Source organism: Eptatretus burgeri, chromosome 11 (genome assembly GCF_056783735.1).
Source record: "Eptatretus burgeri isolate ZD-2024b chromosome 11, Ebu_testis_v1, whole genome shotgun sequence".
Classification (NCBI taxonomy): domain Eukaryota; kingdom Metazoa; phylum Chordata; class Myxini; order Myxiniformes; family Myxinidae; genus Eptatretus; species Eptatretus burgeri.
In genome coordinates this window covers 97,506,890-97,528,587 of record NC_140971.1, presented here as the reverse complement: position 1 = coordinate 97,528,587, position 21,698 = coordinate 97,506,890, and the positions used below count along the sequence as shown (strand labels likewise).

The 21,698-nt window shown below is 41.9% G+C and overlaps 1 protein-coding gene across 2 annotated transcripts in view; it reads left to right on the top strand.

The window, feature by feature from the left end:
• Positions 1-21,698, top strand: part of USP8 (ubiquitin specific peptidase 8) — an 83,155-nt gene that overhangs the window by 53,929 nt on the left and 7,528 nt on the right. For both annotated transcript variants that reach the window (XM_085847582.1, XM_085847581.1), the window contains exons 14-17: positions 513-760; positions 15,300-15,509; positions 18,598-18,808; positions 20,919-21,155. In XM_085847582.1, the coding sequence (XP_085703708.1) occupies positions 513-760; positions 15,300-15,509; positions 18,598-18,808; positions 20,919-21,155 (906 nt within the window). The remainder of the gene's footprint in view (positions 1-512; positions 761-15,299; positions 15,510-18,597; positions 18,809-20,918; positions 21,156-21,698) is intronic.

Here is a 21,698-nt window from a genome sequence, read left to right as displayed (position 1 = left end):
AATTCAACCGTGAGGGTAGATGGAGATTTGAATAGCGGCTGGTAAAATGGCTGCTAGGGTTCAAAGGGTTAACATTCGTGCTATTTAAGGCCAGCATTAATGATAGTTTTGTTTTATTAGAACTCTGGAAAATGAGTAACTGAGTTGAAGAAAAAATGTGATTGAAAAAAATATATATTATTTTACAGGTGAACATTGAAAAAAAAAGATTATCGTTAAATTTGCCCTTTGTTTTTGAGTTGAAAAGAGTTGAAAATGTGGGTTAAAAAAAATTATAATCAAGTTGTCGAAAACTATGCGTACTTTTTAAAAAACAGTTAATCTGACTCGAACGCTTCTTGATGTCACTTGTAACAACAGTGAAACCTGACTGCCTGAGTAATGTTTTGTAACACTTATTTTGGAAATAATGTAGTATTATTGGGATTCTAATATTTGATTTCCCAATGAATGCGTTCAAATGTTGGCAGTAAAAACTCTTGCCTTTTTTTTGTTGTTGTGCATTTTTGCAGATTTTTGGTTCCTCAATCAACCAGCCAGTGCATACAGATGAAGTTGCTGAAAAAACCCCGTCTTATCCATCAGACGTTGGTGGTAACCAGTCGAGAAATTCTGTGGGAAAGCAACAAGAAGAAGGCAATAAGAGGAAGCCCAAACTACAGCGTTCCTTCTCCTCTCCAAACGTGGCAGAACTTGGGCATCTTGACGAATCAAGTGACACAGTATCTCCTTCAACGCCAAAGGTGGATCGCTCTGCCAAGTGAGTCTAGGTTCCTTAGCACACAGGTTATTAAAATAGGATCTTACATTTCCAAGATGGTTGTTGTTTCGTACGCAGCCTCTGGCTGCTGGTTGCATCATATTCTGGAAGTGCAGCTCTGCCGCTGATGCAGTGCCCGTACATCCACCCGTCCGTACATATGTATGTCTATCCATGCTAATTTTCTATGTTTTCTCTGTAACTGCTTATCCGATTAACACAAAATTTTCACCATATGTGTGACTACTCGTGTAGCATGTTTTACTGATAATTATGACATCATAGGTCATGTGGTGTGGCAGCCATGTTGGAAAAGAGGAAAAACTTTGGACCTCAGTATCTCAGAAACCGGCCCATGGGAAACAAGTAGTATGATTTCTTTCTTTTTTTGATGATGATGGTGATGATGTCATAGGTGGCTTCGTTATGACGTCATTGTATGCGTTGAATGCTTTATCCGATCAGTATGAAAATGTTTGAGGGTAATCTATGGCTAAATTTTATTGGTTGGTGTGTAGGCAGGATTTATGACGTCATTGGTCACGTGGTTTGGCAGCCATATATATATATATATATATATATATATATATATATATATATATATATATATATATATATATATATATATATATATATATATATATATATATATATATATACATATATATATTTATTTATTTATTTTTTTATTTTTTTTTATTTTTTTTTATTTTTTACATAAATGCCTTCAATAATAATATAGGTGGAGGCATATCTGTTGACGTCGCAATGTCGAAGAGTTCCATTCTAGTTACTCCATGATAATCCTTCAAGAACTCTGCAAAGGAACAATCCTTTTCATTGATCTCACTTCTCCAAAAAAACAGGAAAGTTAATGCTCATCATTTACTCTGAATGAGTGTTGCACCATGTCTGAGAGTTATTCTTCAAGAGATTAAACAAACAAACATGTTTTAAATTATTGGAACATCCCAAGTACCTCCTGGGAATGTTTTCACAAAGGTCTGCTCTCTCTGATGTACAGACTCATCCCATCTCACATATGGCTGGCGATCCTGCCCATTATCTCTCCGCAGGTACATATAAACCTGCAGAGAGCCACTTGCTGCTCACCTCAACATGGAAGGCAAACTCCATTAAAGATAATCTGACAGCACTTCTCAGAGCTTGCAATCAATATCTGTTGGAACTAAAAGTTGAGCTCTCCTACTATTTTCATCCTCCAAGAATTGATCGTGTCTGATATGTTGGTCTTAAGTATTTTGTCCTCTTCCAATATGTGAGACCACAGTGAAGTAAGAGTATTCATCCATCCATCCATTGGGACCATACTCTGTGCAGAGCGTTGGTGCTGCTGAAGCAGTCTCCTTGGCTATTGGACACAATCCCGGACGGGTCGCCACTCCGACACAGGATACCAGCATGCTGGCACTCATTTTTGCTGACCTCAGAAGGATGACAGGCAGAGTCAGCACCACCTGGTGTTACTTCAACAGCTAAGTGGGATTTGAACTCAGGACCTAGGATCCCAAGCCCACCACCAGGGCCGGATTAACCACTAGGCCCATGAGGCTCGGGCCTTGGCCTACGAAAATTTCCGACGATGTTTTTTTTTTCAGTCTTAATTATGTGACTCGACATGTGCAGGAAGGCTGTACACACCGTGAGCGAAGGCGGCTGGCACGCTGCCAGACAGTGATCGTCGACAGCGAGTGTGGGAACCATGTGATCACATCACAGGCGTCGTCGCTATCGTCTGGCTGATGTGTGGGGTCAAGTTTGCGCTGAGTATGAACATACTGGCACCCTCTTACTTTCCTCTGAGTTATCGAGCACCTTGATGCTTGCACTTCTTCGTTTTGCTCTTATTTGTCGTTTTTTATTCTTGACTGTGGCCGACGGATATATTCGACACCACGAAAGTGGTACTTGCAAACGCGAGAAAAATAAGAGGCATGAAACAGAAACAAAAGACTGTCTGGATCCATCTTGAAATTTTTTTCCCCTCACCAGAGTCGAGATGAGCAAACGGAATGTGCGCATGCAGAGTCTTCTGATGCCAATGTCGAGGGATCAAGTAATCTCGCACTGCATCACATTTCAAAAGCTGATGATACCAATACTGTCGCATCAAGCAACGAGAGAAGCATTGGAACAACAGCAGCCAGTGCTGCGGCTCGTAGTTTCAATCCTGATCCTGCTGAATGGACTCTTTCCGCAGAACTCGTGGATAATTTCATCCAGAATCCTCCCTGCCAAGATGGGAACGCAGATTTTTCGTATACGGTCCGAGTGTATCCAGATAAAACATGGTATTTTTGGCGCGAACACTTTCAGCGGAAACTCACGAACGGGGAAACGGTGAACAGGGACTGGATACTGTATTCTCCATCAAACGGTAAACTTTACTGCTACGTGTGTAAACTCCTATGTCCCGACGGCATTGATCACGAAAGCCATCACAGTAATTTTCGAATCGGATTCAATAATCGGAAGAATGCCTCTGCACGTCTAGCGTCGCACGAGCGTGGAACTGCCCATATTCTCACAATCAAAAAGTCGCTCGAAATGAAGGTGACAGACAGGATTCACACATCATTTGAATAGCGGTACCTCCACGAGGAAGCTTACTGGACTAATATCCTGAAGTGAATTGTCGCTGTAATATCGTTCTGGGGCACGACTGAACAGCTGGGTTGTGCTAACAATGGAAACTATCTTGGTTGTCTTGAACTAGTCTCAAAATTCGATCCATTTCTCGCCCAGCATCTTGAAGTGTATGGGAACAAGGGAAAGGGAAGTGCATCGTACCTCTCATCAATGATATGCGACGAGTTTATGCTACAACTGGCCAAAAAAGTGAAATCTACCATCGTGCGAAAAATAAAAGATGCTAAATATTTTGGTGTTTTCATCGATTCGATGCCAGACATTTCGCATATCGATCAGTTGACGGTAATATTTCGATATGTGATGCAAGATGGTAGCGCCGTCGAAAGGTTTCTACAGTACGTCGTCATTGAGCATCACGGTGGTGAATATCTGTTTGGAAAATTGCAAGAGGTACTGGAAGCCAATGGGATTGATCTCATGGATTGTCGAGGGCAGTCATACGACAATGCAAGCAACATGTCCGGTGTCTATTCAGGCGTACAAGCAAGAGTCTGTAAAATTAATCCATTGGCTCAGTGGGTACCATGTGCTGCACACAGTTTGAATCTGGTAGGAGTCGCTGCCGCAGAGAGTTGCTTGGAAGCCGTCAAATGCTTTGGACTTATTCAAGCCGTGTATAACTTTATGTCAGCATCTCCCCAAAGATGGGCCATTTTAAATAAGTCACTCTGAACGTGCCATCAAACTCAAATGTTTGTCCGAGTCCGATACGAGGTGGTCATCTCGCGCGGACGCTTGTAAAGCGTTTTCCGCAAGCTACAAGGACATAAAGAAGGCGCTAATGAAGATAGCCGAGCGCCCTAAAGACACTCTGTCAGTGAGACTGGAAGCCAAAGCATTGGCTGAGAAGATGGAGCTGACGGAAACAGCAATCATGTGCGCTGTCTGGTCTGATCTACTTGGCTACATTGATCGAGTAAACAGATGTCTCCAACAACCTGGAATAGATGTCGGAGCGGTTAAGCAGCATTATGATGCCCTCTATGAATACATAGAGTCGCTTCGAAATGATGAAAGATTTGATGCATTTCAGGACCGCGCCAAAAAGATGGTTGAGTCCATCATTTACGCTGATGATAATCGTCGGGTCAAGAGGCGAAAGAAGGCCTTCGATGAAGAAGAAAACCCAAAATCTGGCAGGGAGAAGTTCAGAGTTGAGACGTACTTCTCCATACTCGATCGCCTTCTGACAGAAATCCATAGGAGAAGAGAGAGGATCAGAAAATCACGGATCTGTTTGGATTCATCCCCACGGCCAACAGCCTCGACCATGATGCACTCTCTCGCAGAGCAGAGAAACTGGTTTCAGCGTACCCTGCTGACGTTGAAATGGACATAGTTCAGGAAATAGAACTTTGCTCGAAATACTCCAAGTTCATCGATGCATCGGACATGCTCAAGTACATTATTCACAACAATTATTGACACAGACATTCCCCAATATTTTTGTTTCCCTCCGAATATATTGTTCGATGTTTGCTACGAGCTGCGAGGGTCAACGCTCCATCAGCACACTAAAGCGCGTGAAAAATTGTCTTCGGTCGACCGTGGGGCAGGTGCGCGTGTCCACGCTCGCTCTGCTTTGTGTTGAACCTGAGCTGATGAAGCAAATCGATTTCTCCGAAGTGATCGCGTCGTTTGCCAACCAAAAGGCACGAAAGAAGGTGTTTCAGCAGGGTGGAAATTGAATATACATACATTCCTCCGAATTTGTTTTCTGTATCCTTCGTTTCTCAATTTCGAAGCCAAATTGGATTTTACAGGCACTTGTAAATTTGAAAGTCGGACAAATCGCCATTTACCACATAACAGTCTGTTCCGATTAAATTTCATGTTCAAAATCGTCGTTTTGGTCACTCTTGAATTTGGCCTACAAAATCTTCAGGGCCTTGGCCTACGAAGACCTTAATCCGGCCCTGCCCACCACCCTAACCATTAAGCCAACACCAGGCATAAGTAAAAGTATCCCTAACCCTCATTCTGATTGAGCTGTTAGGTTGGATTCCTATATCTTAACATATATGGGAGCACAGTGTGAATCCTCCAAAGCACGAGTTCCCAGTGCATTTTCTCTTATTTTGTCTCCACTTTTCCATTATTCATTGGAAACTTTTCTTTCCACCTGAGAAGGTTGAGAAGTTTCTGGCTGGCTTTGACACCTCACCCACTACCAGGGTTCCACCTGCACAGTGGTGTAATTTCACTCTTCTGGAATCCTGGTAAACATTCTGTTTTCATGACTGTTAGGGATTTTCATCAGGATTAACAGGATAATTATATTATTTGAGTTTTCAAAATCTACCAGTCGGATAACAAAGATCTTTACATTATTAACATCACTCACCAATACGATGAAGTGCAAGAACCGTTGCCGTTCCATCTCAGCGAGATCAGTGACCTCTCAGTCCTTTACACTCCAGCTGATCTTGCATCACCTGCCCTTTCAGTTCTACACCTTGAGGGTGTCCTTCCAAATCCCATGCATTATTTGAATACCATCCTCCTTATAGATCAACCAAAGCGCAGCCTTCACACACTTTCATTCCATCGTTCCATCGTTCCATTTTATCCACCTGTGAAACTGTCTCTCTCGTCCAACTTTAACTGTAAACTGTAAACATAAAGCCAAACTGTAAACACATTGGCTAAATGCTCTTAAGGTATCTTACGATTGGCTCTTAAGTGCTACATATAAAAGGCAATTCTAACCTAAATCCCCTTGAACTGAATTTGTGAATCACTTTTATGGATCCCCTCCCATTATTAATTTTTGATTTGTGTACTTGCATTTTATTTTAGACGTTAAAACATACCACCACATTATACTTTTGGTAACATTATGCACTGGAAAACAAAGTAAAAAACAGACTTGACACGTCATGTTTATCCTCTGCAACCCCTTGCCATTAAACCAGAAAAGCAGAAATGACCATCAAAAGGTATTCAAGGATAAGGATAAAAGTGGGCCGATGTTCAAAATGGAGGTTGCATATGTTAAAGGAGGATGTTTGTGGAAGAATGAGACAATAAGAGACTGGCAGAGGAAGATTATTTTTCAAAAATATTTATTTTACAAGGTATTGGTTCACAAGAGGATATTCTACAGGAATGTAATACATTTCCTGGTTGCTAGGTAACCTTTTGTTGACAAGAAAGTTATTTCTGTGCATTGTGACATCGAGTGGTCTCAAATGCATTATTTAGAATGGGTCAAAATCTGGATTCTGCATATTCAATCCATAATGAGGTAAGGGAGAGGGTAAGCAAGGTCACATGATGTATACATATCGTCATTGAGAATGTCAATATTAAAACTTTTCTTTTCTTCATCTTTTGATTTAGTAACATAAAGCGAAGAGGTAAACATGATGCTCAGCAGTACATTTGCCATGTGTCATTGTTGGTGATTATCGTCTTTAATAACCTCCTTGTCCATCTTATATTCAACTCAAAATGTCTATATTTATCAGTGTGTTCGACCAAGTTTACTTGTACACACAGTCTGGGGGGATTTTGAGAAAACCTGGAATTTTGGTGTGCCAAGCATATTATTGCATTTTCTATAATACATTTCTGTGCAGATATCAAATCGAATTGATTCCATTCTGTAACCCTTGGGCCATTTAAGACACTCGTGGGCACACCCACCCTCCAGGCTGGAGGACCATACTTATCCCCCCTTTGTACCCTCTCAGCCCACCTTCGTACCCTTCTCGGCCCACCTTCGGTGGTCAACGTGCTGAGGGACATTCTTGGAAATGCACTTTAAAATTTTTGTCATGTTTGAAAGAAATTTTGTTGATCACGAAAATATCATACTTGATATCATGAGGAAAGCATGTGATAAAGACGCCCATCTCAAATCATCCTCAGCCAGTGCCGCGACCAATCGACAAGCGAATAAAGGTGACATAGTGACAACTAAACATCCTCTATTTATTATAGTAGATAGATTTGGCCTTATTTAAAGTTGTGGCCATCTTGGATTGACATTTAAATCCATAACTCGGCACTCCCTTGATGGAATGGGACAAGCTTTTTTTTTAATGTATTGATTTTTAATGACAAAGCTGTTGGTCTATGTCTAAAAACAGTGGTTATTTTTTCTCATCGATTCTTTTATCAATCTTGAATTTTTCATGGCAGCCATTTATAATTTATGTTTGAATTGATAACGCGGCACTCGGTTGATGAAACTTAAACTTTTGTTACCCTTACTGGAGGAGATGGTATTGCATTTGAGTCCATTTGTTTGTCTGGCTGTCTGTCTGTCTTCGGTCGCCAAAATAGGTGACCCTTATTGTCAGTAAGTCTGTTTGTTTGGATGTTTGTTCGTTTGTCATCAGCATAATTGGTAGTAAACGTGGGCGGATTTTGACCAAACTCGGGTGGTAGGTACACATTATGGCCTAGTGCTTTGGAAATTGTGATGGTTGCTAGGGACGCTTTGGTTCCCCAGCAACAACCGAAAAACCTTCAAAATCGGTACCGTTCACGCGAAATCAATTCCGAAAGCCATTATCCCACGTAGGGTTATGAAATTTGGCATGAATGATCTACAGCTGATGCTCTATCAAATATATTCTGGTTTTTGTGATATATGGAATACTTTACCCGCAGCGCCCCCTACAATTATGGTATGCGCGAAAATTGGCAAAAATCGAAGGCCCCCTAGCGACCAGGTGAGTGCATCGTTACGAATGAAACTTTGCAGGTTCATGGTATTCAATGAGTACTACAACTTTGCCTCAGGACATATTGACCAATTTCGCTTAGGTCAGGGGTCAAAGGTGCAAAATCGATAATATGCGAGAGCTGGAGGTGACTTCGCGCCAAATGCTACTCCTAGGGTTATGATCGGATGGTCATGAAAATTCACACTAATCGTCTGGAATACATTGTGCACAAACGATCGAGCCGGATTTTTGATTTAGATCTTTGTTCACCCACAGCACCCCCTTGAACTTTGGGGATTTCTGATTTCAAACCGCATTTTCGGTACTTTTCATTCAAATGGATACCGAGTAGTTATCAGTAAATGGAACTGGATGAGATTTGATATGCATCATCTTAAAGTGATTCCCTATCCGCTATATGACATCCATTTTGCTCTATATCTTAGTTTCCATGCTCGGCGACCCATCGCCGCCTACCGGCTTGTCTGTCTGTGTTTGTTTGTCTGTGCAGAACTTTAGTGGTTTTTCTCCGCAACCGCTTGTCAGATTGAGGAAAAATTTTCACCATAGGAGTGACTTCTCTTGTAGAATATCTTATTGATAATTATGATGTCATAGGTCACGAGGTGTGGCAGCCATGTTAGAAAAATGGAAAAACTTTGGACCTCTATAGCTCTGAAACCGCACCAAGGAAAAAATTGAAACTTGGCACATGACAAGTACTCCTCATGGGGAATAAGTGATTTTTAACAATGATGTCATAGGTGCCTTCGTTGTGACATTGTATAATGTATATGTAGAACGCTACATCTGATCAGTATGACAAAAAAATTGGGGTTGTGGTGAAGATTGATGACGTCATCGGTCACGTGATTTGGCAGCCCTTTAAAAATTTTTTTTTTTTTTTAACCTTCAAATCTCTCTGAAGTGGCCTAACAGATCGAGGCAAAATTTTACACATATGACTGCCTAATCATTAGGAACAAAAGGTTCACACATATGTCATAGGTCACCTGGTTTGTCAGCCATATTGGATTTACCCTAAAACCTATAAAATAATCTTCTCCAGAACGGCTGGACAGATCGAGGGGAAACTTCAGACAAATGGTCCCCAAGCCTTGAGGAAACCAGGCTATTCATGAATAACTGATAAGTTGCATGGTCTGGCAGCCATATTGGATTGAGCGAAAATCTTTAAAAAAAATTCTTTCTCTTGAACCGCTTGATCCATCGACGTGAAACTTCACAATTATGATATTATAGTGATGGTGGATACTTTTAAAATTTCATTCGATCGGGAGCATCATCTGTCAGCCAGAATTATTTAATTTTTTGATCTGGATTCTTTAAAAAAAAAATTATTTTATTTTATTTTTTGAATATGGCTCACTTGACTGTGCTTGGATGGGTTTGATGGTAGAGTGGTAGCATCTGAAACCAAAATCCTATCCAGGTTCCTCCTGATGCAGGACAGCACCTCCAGTATTTGGCCTTCCATTTGATTAACCTCTGCCACCGAAGGTGAAGAAGGTTATGTTTTCACCCCTTTCTGCCTGTTTGTTTGTTTGTTTGTTTGTTTATGTACAGGATATCTCAAAAAGTTGTGGACGGATGCGGATGAAATTTTGTGGACAGGTTCAGTGTGTGACAAGGACGAACTGATTAGATTTTGGTCAAGATACGAATCCGGATCCGGATCTTATAATTTTTTGAGCGATTCTTCACCATTAAGAGATGGAGCTAAACCAATATATAGCATGATATCTCAAAAATGTATCGGGCCAGATTTGTTCTCGTGGATCAGGCATTGCAGGGCGGAGGTACGCACTATACCGAGTGCCCTTCTCGTTTGAATTGAAGTTATTTTAATCCCATTCTAAATTCAATTGAATAATAATAGTCATGGGTCAGGGTTATGTGTCCGATCAAAGTGGGGTTGCATCAAAGCGGGATGTCTTGGTACCCGGTCATCACTGCTAGCAGTTGTTTAGTGGCAGTTCTAGTTATGTCTCTTATTAATTACTAAACACACCATTACACAAAATACAACACACAAAACAAGTCCTGGTGGAGGTCTGCAATCTCTGATTGCTCTTTTTCTTGTTTTTAATGTATTGCTTTTTTGATGACCAATTAGTTTGTTTGTTTGAAAGCTCTACCATATCTTCCTCAGCACCAAGTGAGATTATATTGATTAAAAAAAAACAAACAACAATCATGACACAAGCAAGGAAAACTCCTGATGTAGCATATAAATTGATTTTAATCGATTATACCATACAACAAGTAATTAAATCACCATGCTTTGCCCCAAGCCATGAAAAGCAAATAAAACATATTCCATAACCAACAATAACAATTTCCAAACCATCACCTTCCAATCTATACCATGTTCCAATCACCATGCTTTGCCTGAATGTTACCCACACTGCCTGAACTCATTCGTATTTCAAATATATATATATATATATAGATTTTTTTTTAACACCTTCAATGTATGGATAACAATATTTTCCTTACATTGCGTGTTAAATTCTAATTTGTCCCGTGTCACCAGAAAATATAACGATTTGAAAATTTACATTCTGCGTCTTCCAGCATCTGCCGCACCGCCACATCGTTGTCTTCTGGCTGCTTGGCGGTCGGTGAGGTGTGGTATTTTATTGTGATAAAACTTTGTATACTGTTTCTTTAATCATGGGTCCAAAATGTCCATCAAGTGGTGCATCTGCTGAAGAGCAGAATAAAAAAGTGATGAAATTTGCGGAAAAAAGTGAAACTATTAGATCGACTTGAGAGTGGTGCATGTGTTACTGTGTTGGTGAAGGACTACAACGTCAATGAGTCCACTATTTGTTGCATTCGTCAATGTAACGATAAAATTAGGGGTAGTGTCAGTTCTGGTGGAAATATTGCCTCTAAAGTAGCATCATGAAGTCGCAGAGATCCATACATTGAAAAAATGGAAAAACTATTGAATGTATGGTGGGAAGATGAACATTTAATCCCTAACACTACATCAATCCTCCAACCCATGGATCACGGTGTCATAGCTACATTCGAAACGTACTACACCAGGAGGAGCTTTGTTCGCATCGTCCAGGCCATGGAAAATGACCCGAAATCCAATGGCAGGGAATGCTGGAAGAAATTTGACATCTTAACAACCATTGGCAACCTAAAGGACTCGTGGGATGAAGTTAGAGACTCAACATTTGAATGCCTGTTGGCATAAAGTGTGGCCTGAGGATGTTAATGGCTTCTGTGGCTTTCTTACTGTGGAGGTTGAAGTGCAGAAGATTGTTGATTTGGCCAAACAATTCGGAGGAGAAGGATTTGAAGACCTTGCTGCAGAAGAAGTTGAGGAGCTGATTGAGTCCCACGGTGAGGAATTGACAACAGAAGAAAGAACTGGATGAATTGACGAAATCAAGGGAAAGTGGAGGAGAAGAAGAAGAGGATCAGTCAAAGAAGCCACAAATGACGGCCAAAATAATTTCAGAACTTCGAACAATTGGAGGAAGATTTGAAGCAAAAGGCCATTCAGATTGACACCAACATGGAAAGGAGCATTGCTTTTGGTGGATGCTTAAATCAGCAATTATAAGCCAATAAAAAAAAATCTAGAAAAACCTTAAAAGCAAAGAAAAACAAGTCAAAAAAAAACTTCGTTCTTCAAGGAACCATCTACCCCCGCTGCCACCATGCCATCGACCTCCACTGGCACCCCATCCACCTCCCACTAATTTCCACCATCTCTACCGACAAGTTCATCAGCAATTATCAGAGATGCCACCGACGACACCTGCAACCTCTGCCAGAGGTTTTTTTTTTTTAACTACTCAGGCCGCTACACACAACAAAACGCGTGATGGAACACTACACAGTCCTGGCTCCACAAAGGCAAGATCACAACATAATAGATGCGAGGGATTTGTGGGTCGCTCCTGGGAGACCGATCGACTACCTCCGTGCCATGGCCATGTTCAAGCAGAACTGACCGGGGCTACCCACCAACAGTATTCCAAGCAGAAAAGCCTTCTTATTGATGGTAAATGTTACTTATTTTATCTTAATTTACTCGATTGTTCTTATTTTTCAATTAAATGTCTTTTTTTTTTAAATGATATTAATGACTTTTGGACTTATTTTGGGAGGCTGGAACGTATCTCATTGACTTGCATATTAGAAACTGTTCGCCGTTCCCGATTTTGCCGTTCACGGAAGTTTAGAGGAACATAACTCCAGCGGATGGCGAGGGTTTACTGCATTAGGAGATTAAACAAGGTTACGTGTGAATCTATAACAGAACATCTCGACCTGAGCAGCTCTTTAATGCTGGGCATCTGATGATGCAAGTTAATTGGGATTGTGACATTCACCCAGTTGTATTATTTCTGTTTTCAGTACTAATCTTCATCCTCCTCATCCTTGTCTTTATCATTAGTATCAGATAATGATTAATCCTGTGTGTGTTGACTGTAGCATACATCTGATTTCCTTTGGCAATTGCTAATCGAGGTACATGCTAATTTTGCTGTTGAACAGCTCCATCTGTTGGTGGCACATGGTTGATCTGATCGACAAGACCACATGATAATTTCCAAAGTTTCTGGTGGAGCAGCTGAAACATTAGACGAAACTCACACAGGGATCAATGATTTGGTTTTCTCATCACGTGTCCAGCCAAAACATGTTCGGTCAAGGGATGGTGGGCCTGCAAATGCTACTGAAAGCCACTGCATCGCTTGGAAGTGAGAACGCTTCACATTTTACTGAAATGCCTCGATTGTGGATGCTCGGGAGGACAACTGTGGTGCTGATCTTATGTGTCTTTGCTGTCTTGGCAGAACATGCCTTTATTATCCCCGCAATTTTTGAGAAAAAGGGTGGGGACTTCGGGGTCAAAACGGGGGAAAATTTTTTTTAACTACTCATTTGATATTGGGTCAATCCTGGTGGAACTTTTTGCCATCTTTCAGCTTTGCTTTAGGTGGGAAAGGACCTCTCTCCGAAAGAACCATCTGGCAAACCCTCACATCTACTTTCCGAGCAATCCTTTTGAGGAAGTTCAGTCATTCAAACTCCTTTGTCTCATTGTCAGCCACAATCTTTCTTGAGCAAACGAAATTTCAAAGTTGGCCTCCAAAGTCAGCTGCCGACTGGGAATCCTCTGTACAAAGTCCTTCCTTGGCACACCTGAACTCCTATCCACCGACAAGACCTTCATCCGCAGCCTGATGGAGTACTGCTCTCCCCTATTGGCTGGCTCTCCTGCCTCTCATCTTGCTCATGTTGATGCTGTGGAAACTAAGGCCTTCAAGATCATTGGAATCTCCCGTGATGAAGCTGAGGCTATTGGCTTTTCACTTCGCCATTGCCGACAGGTCGGTTGTCCCTCCGTCTTCTTCTGCCTCCTTTCTGGTCTTGCACCCTCTGCCCTCTCTGTGCTTTGCCTCTCCCCCAACCCCTACAGGTTTCTGCAGGACGCACGTGGTCCATTATCAGTTCCCTTCTGGTGAAACAAGCTAAATCCAGGATCGCTGCTCACCTCCACTCACTCGATACTCTTTTTTCCCACCTGTGGAACCAACTTCCACCTTCTCTTCAATCTCAATCTTCCTTCCATGTCTTCGAGACAGCTGTTCACCACCATCTCAGATCATCCCCAATCTAAAACCATGATCTTTTCAACAACCATTAAACCACCCCTCCCCCACACCTCAAATTTTGTTTCTGTGTCCATATTGTCCACCCCTTGCGTTCTCCCCTACCCCTCATCGTTGCCCGCATCACTTGTTTCTCCATCTTCATCTATTTTCTTCCTCGGCACTGCTGTTTGTGTTTCTCCCTTCTCCTTCTGCTGTTCCATTTGTTGTGTTTTGTCCTAATCTGTTCTGTGTGTGTTCTGGCTCTTTCATGAGCCTTGACTGTATACAAAAAAAAAATGTGAGATGACAAAGAAACAGTGAGTAAATGATGAAATTTCTGGTTCAGGAAAACATAAAGCATGTATGAATTTTCAGATGTTGGGATACACAGCCCTTCCTCTTCGAGACCATCTTTGGTGCAATAAGTTTTGAACATGTGAGGTTGTTACTTTCACCCCTCTCTGTCTGTGTGCAGGATATCTCAAAAAGTTGTGGATGGGTTTAGATGAAACTTGGTGGTCACATTGTGTATGTGACAAGGAAGAATTGATTCGATTTTGGTGAAGATCCGGATCCAGATCTGATAATTTTTAAAGTGATCCTTCACCATTGAGAGATTGTGCTAAACTAATATATAGCACAATATCTCAAAAAGTCGTGGACGTATTCGGATGAAACTTGTTGGACACGCTGGGTGTGTGACCACGACAAATTGATTCGGTTTTGGTCAAGATCTGGATCTGGATACGAGAGTTACTTAATTTTTTAAGTAATTCTTCACCATTGAGAGATATGGCCAAAAACGATATCTCGCACGATATTTCAAAAATGTATTGGGCCCGATATGTTCTCGTGAATCAGGCATTACGTGGAGGAGGTATGCACTCCACCGAGTGCCCTTGTTAAAAATGATGATCTACCCGAGCTACGTATTCATACTCAGGATTTCCACAACGATGGCATGGGAAAGCTTCCACTCTGATTGGACACGTGTGAATCCAAAGCTGGACAATACCTAGAAAAGTGTTGCAGGTGTTGTTTTATTTCTTGTAAGCTATGTACATCCTTAGTCATGAGTACAAACAAAAAAATTCCAAATCACATTGGAAGCATCCTCAGTCTAGTATTGTGATTTGGAAGGTGAAACAAGTTGTGCAGTTGCAAAATATCTCAATTGGTTTAAAGTTGATCACAATAGCGGTGTTTATGTTTTCTTTGGTTTTATTTCACTTGTGCTGATCGGGAAGCGTTGTTGTGTTTATTTTAGCAACAACATCTGAAGTTACATTGTTCTTGTCTGGGGTATTTAAAATAGTCTGCTGGCTACTTCAGACAAATGAAGAACACTGATGTTGGACAATCGCCCAATTCGCCAATCTCACATCGGCAAACCAGGAACATAATGGAGACGATTGATTTTAAGTTAAAATACCTTAATGTAAAATTTGCTCCTTAAACAAATTTGTTTGAACTCTATGATTCAACAATCATACAACACATTAAGACCTTTTTATAATCCTTTTTCATTTCCCTTCTCAGACCAAATATGCAAGTAAAGCTTCGTCCTTCACCCTCTGCACTCCGTGCACGTGACCTCAATCCAACCTATGGCGGCCTGGGTCGAGGCCGCACCGGTCTTCGAAACCTTGGAAACACGTGCTATATGAACTCGGTACTGCAGTGCCTGAACAGCACGACACCGCTTGCACAGCACTTCGTGGGCAACCAATACGTCAATGACATAAACAAGTAAGGTGCCATTTCAAGCAGTTTGTTTTCTTTCCTCGTCTTTCTTTTCTTCTTATGCCAACGGACTTGAAACTCCTGATGTCCCGATCATGTATCCATGAAAGATAACTCCATCTCCTTACATTCTGATCGTGTGTGTGTGTGTGTGTGTGTGTGTGTGTGTGTGTGTGTGTGTGTGTGTGTGTGTGTGTGTGTGTGTGTGTGTGTGTGTGTGTGTGTGTGTGTCTGTCTTCCATAACTCCAAAACTTATGAAACTGAGCAGCCTGAAACTCTGCATGCATATTAAGAAAACTCCAAGGAAGTGCATGAGTGAAAAGTTGGTGTTTGAGTTAATTAAAACACCCCTTTTGAAGATAATTAACAACCCTGCTTAATTATATCCTTTATCAGGCACATCCTCGGCCACCTCGCTCTCTGGTGTCTTAAGGCTTATCCTGGATTACCTCGCTGGGGTCTGAAACCGCCATGTGTTTTGGCGAGCTCAACCATGCTTTGATTTGGAACAGGCTGCAACGATTTCTTGACAGTTTTTGTGGTTTTTTTTTTTTAACTTTCCTCACTCGTATTATTGAATGCCTATTCATCATAGCTACGAATTGCTAGGTACATCGCAATGCTTATAAGTGCCCGGAGACGCCAACATTCTTGGCTTTATTTCATTTCCGCATATGTCATAACCTCGAGAATCTCTTAACCCTTTGTTAGTCCCATGTGGTGTTTTGGCACCCCGCATTTTTTTTACATTTTTTAAAAATAGTAACATTATATGCATTTTCGCATTGGGGTGTGTATACACCCCACCAGACTAACCACGTTTGAATGACACAGCAGACCAACGAAGGGTTAAACTAAGCTGAATTACAAAATTTAAGCTCTGGAATTGAACTTAGCAGCAGTTCTGACTGCATGAATGTGTTCATTCATCCAATTTGAACATATTTGATATTTTGGGCGTCTTCATGAGACTGTGTGTTTAACATGACGGTTCGGTGATTGCTTATCGTGTGCCAAGCGAGCCGTTCCTTATCAACCGTTTCATTGGAGTGCTTAAGCCACTTGGCGAGTGCTCTTCAATGTACGCACCGTCACTAAATACTGTATATCGATCGACTTGAACAATGTTCAGAGGCCACTTGCCTGCGATGACCCCGCATTTTTCACTTCGGCATAGTTAAATACCAAAACAAGCTGGTAGGCGACATGGGTGGTCGCTATATAATTGCATACTAGTCATACAGTTTTTGACGGATCAGGCTGAAAATATTTGACAAAGAGGTTGATTATAGTGCGCATAAAAGCGCCGAAGCCGATTTTTGATTTTCGAAAGAAAAACATTTTTGGGATTTTTTCAACATTTTCAAAGTCCCGTTGCTCGGCAACGGTGGCGTCCATAGCAACGGTGCTCAAAAAGCATACAACTAGATCCTGGTATGAACCTACCAGTCAAGTTTCATCAAAATTGGTTGACTCCTCTGGCCTCCAGAGCTGTCCATTACAAACAAGCAAACAGACAGACGGAAAACCTGAGAATAACGGTAGTCGAGCGACCACCCTAAAAAATAGGAAGATACATTACAACACTCCCAATTTTATTTTCCTCACTTTCACGTCTCCTTTACTTTCTTTCTTTTCCTTTTCTCGATTGGAAATAATTATGGAAACGGAAGAAAAACTATGTAAATCGTACTCCTGTAAATTAAATTAAATAATTAAATAATGTGGAAATCGTAGTACAAACAGCGCTGGGCTGATCACCAAATTTTGCACACATGTTGGTAGTTCCTCAGGTCAGGTCATGGGCACAAGGAAAAACAAAAAATCCCCCCCCCTCCCCACCCAGTAAGGGATGAGAAGACTTGCTGATTGCTCCCGAAGGGTGTTTCTCGTTGGTCAAAACTGTGGAAAGCCATCCAACCATTGATGGACCCTCCCTCCTTTGGGGGTTGGGGGGGGGGTTGTTCATGGTGATGCCTTTTCAAGACCACAATCTCTCACCTCATTTTCCTTTTGGAGAGAGAAGATGAATAGTTATTTTTCCTATTGTTTTTCTTATTTTCTTCCTGCTTTTTTCTTTTCTTTCATCTCTCCAACTATCGCACACCATTCCTTCATTCTGGAGACGATCCTCTTTAAATTTGGAATTTTGGCAGATTGTCCACTCCACTGAGAATGCTCTTCCATTCTTATGAATTAGGCCCCTATATCTATTTTACAGGGTCAAAGGTGAAACACTAAAATTTCATGTTTTGCCACTAGTCACGTAAGTGACAGGAAGGGTCACGTTGTTATATTATCCTGTCTGGGGTATTTTGATTATATTAGATCTAGTCTCATGTCCGTTCTTCCGTGGTGGACATGATAAGCAGAGGGTGCCTCAAGGATGTCGGGATTCCTCCAGATTTATTTCAGTTTTGTGTTAAACAACAATATGTATGACTTTTTAAAAAGGTAATCATACGGGTTTGTGGTTTGTAATTTTTTTTTTTTTTTTAACTTCTGGTAGGCATCTTCTTCGTCTTCTTCGTCTGGATAAGTAATGACCGAATGTATTGCAGTTCAAAAAACTGTCAGACAGACATCAAATTGTGTATTTTGGTATGAAAGTTCACACAAAGGTGCTTTCTATACGGATGTGTAGAAAGATTTCGGATTCATCATTTGGGGGTTTTTATTTGAAAGTCAAAATGGTCACAAAATTAACGTTTTTGGTTTTCCATGCCTTTGAATTCCGAGTCCAGACAATAATTAGCAAAGTTATACCTTGTCACTCCCCTACAGACATCAGCATTTAGTGATCTAGTATCTTTTCACTTTTACAGCAACCAAAGGTCAAAATTGTTCTTAAAAATTAATGTTTTTGGCATGCCAAGCTGTTCTTTAAAAAAAACCAAAAAAACATTACAGACGAGACCTGACACAAGCATACCTTGCTCCAGCCCCTACAGAAAAATAAGTACCCAGATAAAGATCCAGTGTCTTCCTTTAAATGTCACTATGGTCAAGGTGGGTGTAATACGGACATTGCATTCACTCCTCAATATCTGTGATTCGAGATTTCTATTTTATTTAATACAACCTTGTTTGCAGAAATAATACCTTGGGGTATGGTGGAGCATTGGCTGAGGAATTTGCCGTCCTTGTGCAAGCACTGTGGTCTGGGCAGTATCGTTCAATTTCACCGCGTGACTTCAAGTCTCAAATCGGTCGAGTAAACACACAGTTTTCAAGCTTTCAACAGCAAGATTCACAAGAACTACTTGTCTTCTTATTAGATGGATTAAACGAAGACCTCAACCGGGTGAGATTACCTAAAATCCTCTGTGTGTGTGTGTCTGTCTCTCTCTCTCTCTCTCTCTCTCTCTCTCTCTCTCTCTCTCTCTCTCTCTCTCTCTCTCTCTCTCTCTCTCTCTCTCTCTCTCTCTCTCTCGCTCTCGCTCTCGCTCTCGCTCTCGCTCTCGCTCTCGCTCTCGCTCTCGCTCTCGCTCTCGCTCTCGCTCTCGCTCTCGCTCTCGCTCTCGCTCTCGCTCTCGCTCTCTCTCACACACACTTACACACACATTGCCTTCAGAAAGGAAAGTATTCACACTTCCTGACTTTTCACATTTTGTTGTTACAGCCTGAATTTAAAATGGATTTAATTGAAAAATTTTGTCACTGATATACACAAAATACCCCATATAATGACAAAGTGAAATACGTGCGTGAATTTGGGTGGTCGTGACCGCTGTTACAATTTGGCAAGTTTGCTACCGGACTGAGTAGCACCTATCACAGTGCTGTGACCAACTCTGCTTAGTTGTTAATTGGACCCAATTAGCGTGGCGTCTCCACTGGTTCAGTTTTCCCAACAGCATGGTATTGTGGCAGTAGATCTGTGATCTGGATCGTAGCTACAGAATTAGTTGGGCACCGCAGCCACTTTGACGAGGCCCGCCAGGATTCATACCAGATTCGTACCCCGCCCCATCCCTCTCCCTTCCACAGATCTCCTAATGTCTGTTTCCTACTGTTTTGTGCTGCCCTCTCCCGCCCCTCTTGTCTCCTGCTCCCTTTGTTATACGTTCCGTGTGTTAGCTCTTATACAAGCCTCGACATTGTATACAAGAAGGGAAAAAAAATGTCACTCGGACAACCTATTGGCTACAACAATATGCAGACTGCTTTTTTGCAGCAAGTAATGTGCAAACTCCACCCTCCCAGAGCGTGGTCACTCTGCTTGTGTATTATATACATCTCTCATTTGCAGTTTGTTTATTAGTTTCTCTCATTTATTATTTGTTCCATGACAGAATTTGAAGCTCACTTCACCAGTCTTGGAGACACCAACCTGTACTAGAACCAATCCCCTTCCATACCCGTTGTGAGGTGTCATACTGCACTCAGAGTGGTACCTTCCATGCATGATGGCATGTTTTCTCCCATCTTTGAAGCCAAGATATGAACTTGCTTTAATCTCACTGTAACACTTGCGTCATCTTGAAGCTTTCCACTCCAGATGGTTATGGCATCATTGCGGTTGAGCTTGATGATGATCTTGATTGAAAGTGGAATGTGGGGAGTAATGCCTGCAAACAACGTGGCAATTTACGTGATGACTACTTTGGCGAGTTCTGATTGTCTAGGTCATCATGTTGTAGTTGAGCTGCATTTTTCATGTGATTTCTCACAACAGATAGATTGATGAGTCTTCCATCCTGTATGGCATTGATTAGTTTTAGCAGCACACTTTGAGGTCTCCTTCTCCAGCGACTAGTTCTTAATTCCAGTTTTGAGGTCGCTTTACCACCTGACCGGTCTCTCTCGATCGGCTGACAGCCTACGCAGTTTCCAACATCTGTGCAATAACAGCTTGTCCACTCACATTCAATCACCTCCTGATGGTCTCCTTCATCCAACCATTTTGCTTTGTGGTGTTGGAATTTTACAGTCGGGCTGCATCCACTGAGGATGCAAAATGTGCACTTTCGTTAATCTATGGAGCACAAAATGTGACGTCGTATTTTGCAATTTTACACATTGATGGTTGATCACCCTGCTCCCTCTCCTGCCAATCATCCATTCTTCTTGCAATTCCACAACTTGCATATCTCTCTCACCACCACATCCTTTCATCTGGTTTTTGGCCTTCCTCTTCTTCGTCCTGGCAATCTCATTTCCAACACTCGCCTCACCACATACTCTTTCTCATCGCATGACCAAACCAATTTAATCTCTTCTCGGCTACTTTTTGCATCTCTTCACGCTAAAAATGCAACTCGCCTGTCTGAACACACATTACAGCAACTTGCAGCTCCTTAAAAGTCAGTGTTTAATGTTTGTGAATCTGTAACATGAAACACATTATTGTTGCTTGCTTGATGAGGTATGATCAGATGATGTGAGCATTTTTGTCTGTTTTTGTGTGCTAGGCGAGGCGAGAACCCATTAGCCAAGATGGCAACGAGCTGTTACCGGATGCATCTGCAGCATGCCTGGCTTGGGAAGCACACAGCAAGTTGAATGCCTCAGTAGTGGTGGATCTATTTCATGGACAATTTAAGTCGACGCTTCAATGCGCTTCGTGCAAAAAGAAGTCTCACACATTCGAGGCGTTCGCTTGCCTCAGCCTGCCCATTCCAAGTGGGAACAACAAGTACACTCTGGAGGTGAGGGACAATAAATCAAGCATGGCAATGAATGGCTATCAAGAGGCCATTTGCTTATCAAGTAGGAAAATAAGACGAGGCACGTGGAGATGAGCGGGAAATTTTAGATGAATTTGATAAAGGGAGCAAAGAGAGGATACGAAGTTCAGAAGGAGAGGGGGAAAAAGTGACATGAAGGAGGGAGTAATGTGAACGGGACTCCCAGGCAGAGTGCCTCAAAGATGTATAAGAAGGGAATTGGGCTCAACATTCCTCCGCCAAGGAGGGAAGTGGGCTCAACATTCCTCCGCCAAAGAGGGAAGTGGGCTCAACATTCCTCCGCCAAGGAGGGAAGTGGGCTCAACATTCCTCCGCCAAGGAGGGAAGTGGGCTCAACATTCCTCCGCCAAGGAGGGAAGTGGGCTCAACATTCCTCCGCCAAGGAGGGAAGTGGGCTCAACATTCCTCCGCCAAGGAGGGAAGTGGGCTCAACATTCCTCCGCCAAGGAGGGAAGTGGGCTCAACATTCCTCCGCCAAGGAGGGAAGTGGGCTCAACATTCCTC